At 38.8% G+C, this 2,500-nt stretch overlaps 1 protein-coding gene across 2 annotated transcripts in view; it reads right to left on the reverse strand.

Moving 5' to 3' along the window:
* Positions 1 to 2,500, reverse strand: part of LOC138040910 (uncharacterized) — a 20,465-nt gene that overhangs the window by 11,403 nt on the left and 6,562 nt on the right. The window contains exons 1-2 of one of the 2 annotated variants that reach the window (XM_068886634.1): positions 1,693 to 1,911; positions 109 to 322 (exon numbers count right to left, since the gene is read on the reverse strand). In XM_068886634.1, the coding sequence (XP_068742735.1) occupies positions 109 to 322; positions 1,693 to 1,716 (238 nt within the window). In that variant the 5' untranslated portion in view covers positions 1,717 to 1,911. Of the gene's footprint in view, positions 1 to 108; positions 323 to 1,692; positions 1,912 to 2,500 lie in introns of those variants that run through there. The other variant, XM_068886635.1, reaches the window with a different exon arrangement.

Genomic DNA, 2,500 nt, shown 5'->3' on the forward strand with positions numbered 1-2,500 from the left:
ATGCTACATTATCACGCGAATGCAACGCACAACGAACCTTAACCCCGAGAGATCTGAATTGGGTACAGCGTTGAGTTAGCCGAATCGGTCTATCATCCGATATATTACCTACAACTGGGTCCTGGCAGGCGTATTTAGGTCCAGAAAAATTACACGGGTAGCTATCGAAAAGATTATTTCTCATCAGGTAATTCCGCTGTTGAAACTGGTAAAACAGCATCAAGACAATCGGTAGGTTCCACCAATGGGGCAGTTGTTGAAGGAGATTGTGAACAAACTGAGAGAGTTTGAGGAAGAGTTGTTGTGCTTCGCTCATTGTAACCTGAAAAAGTAATCAGTTTTCAAGCTTACACATCAAGTCACGTCTTAAAAAAGATTTAACTAATAAGAGTTGGTAATCACAAAGTAGACTCTTACAGTGCTACTATGATCAAAAAATCACTACCTTTTTTTCTTCAGATTTTGAAAGTGTGATTGTTTAACACTTGACGAGCAAAATTTGGAGCTAAAGGTTGTTTACTTTGAGTGTAACGTTTTGGACTTCACGGTCCACCATTACACACGTTCCAAACAGACCGAGTGGACCTCAGAAGGTTGGATCTAAGGAAAAGTGACGCCATTTACTCACTATCTTAAAATTTTAGCGTGTAAACGCAGCTTATTATATATGCAAAACACTAGTTTAAAAGTCTGAAAGCCCGAAACTTCCATGCTGCATATTAATTCAGCCGCGCACACACTCACTGGATTCATAAACTAGCGAGTCTTTGATGTCATTTTGTCCTCAATCCAGCTCTCTCGATATTATAAAGTTAGTAATGACGGACCATTAAATACAAAATTCCAGTTAAAATAAACAGGTATCTTTTTGAAATCAAGACTCAACTTTGGTCAACTACTGTTTATTCAACATAGTTTTGAAATCCAAAAGAAAAATGAAAATTGATTATTTGGTCATAGTAGGACTTAAAGATCCTAAAGTTGCTAAGCTGGGTTTTCATTTTTATTTTAGGATATGATTTTGTCCGCCGAGAATCGAGGTGGTAATTTATAAAAATATCGAGGCTGATCCGTTACCAGGATTAATCAGTAAAGTTGAACAGGCGTTCTCCGCAAAAATTATTTTAAAAAATATGTGCTTTCGACAGCCAGTCTACTGTCTTCAACGCATTACGACCGACGAACGACAGTTTCTGCATTATCAAGAAGGATGCAATTTTCTCCGTCCACAATTCACTGAATTCTAACGACCCGCACATTTCCTTCACCAGCGAACTTGAATCCAATAACCAGTTGTCATTCCTTGACACCCTTGTCTCACGCGATTCTTGGAAGCTCAATGTTGACATCTATCGGAAACCTACACATACAGATAGATATCTCGATTTCAACTCTCACCACGACAAAAAACAAACTCAACGCTGCTGTGACACTTCTACACAGAGCTTTAAACCTCCCCAACTCTGAAACTAGTAAAGCCCGTGAAATTGCTCGAGAAATTAGCACTACAGTCTAATGGTTACCCGCCAAAAATCACTACTGATATTATAAGAGAATAAATCTTCAACACCGACAGCACCAACACCGGTACCTGAGGAATTAGTCAATATGTTCTTTAAATGGGCTGACCCAACGAATCAACAGAACTTTGCGATCCTTCCCTACATTAAAAGGTATTACTGAGCCACTCACGCGAATTCTTAAGAGCCACGACATTCAAGTCACCAACAAACGAAAATTCCCTGCCCCCAAGTTTCGACCTTCTAAAGACGATCAATGCAATGTTGTTTATAAAATCCCTTGCGCATCTTGTCCATGGAATTGCGTTGGTGAAACAAAAAGATCATTCAGCACCAGGAAGAAAGAACATATCAGGAATTCAAAACAAAACATGCATGGATTTTTGATCATATAATTGACTTCGAGAATTCCACGATTATTGACAAAGGAAATAACCGCATTAGAAAGACACTTGAGTCATGGCATACGGCCAAAACTGTTGAGGCGGACAATAATTCATGCCCACTCCCTAGACAATAAAACATCCTTTTAAACCAAACATTAATTTTAGCACTTTTAGCCTTCCTCCGAACATTGTTTTTACATAATTATTTTTAATTTATGCGTATCACTCTCTATATTTAAATGTTTTAACGGTTCATTTCATGTTATCAGTTATGTCTATCCGTTGAAGACAGTAGACTGGCTATCGAAAGCTCTGAGTCATATTTTTTAATAATTTTTACCAGAGAACGCCTATTCAACTTTACTGGAGATGGTAATGTTCTTCATGATATGTTAACAATATTACTGATTACAAATAATAAGTTGCGCCAAGGCACACGCTGGTTGCGCAATGAACAGCAACGGCGCGCCCGAAGGACAAAGGGACGGACCGCTTGATAATAGACCTTATTCACGATAGCCGCCATGTTGGATTTGCCTTTATCATGCAAATTAGCTACACACTTCTGAGGGGGCAAACAACACAAGTTCGAGA

This window comes from Montipora capricornis, chromosome 3 (genome assembly GCF_036669925.1).
Source record: "Montipora capricornis isolate CH-2021 chromosome 3, ASM3666992v2, whole genome shotgun sequence".
NCBI classification, from domain to species: Eukaryota; Metazoa; Cnidaria; class Anthozoa; order Scleractinia; family Acroporidae; genus Montipora; species Montipora capricornis.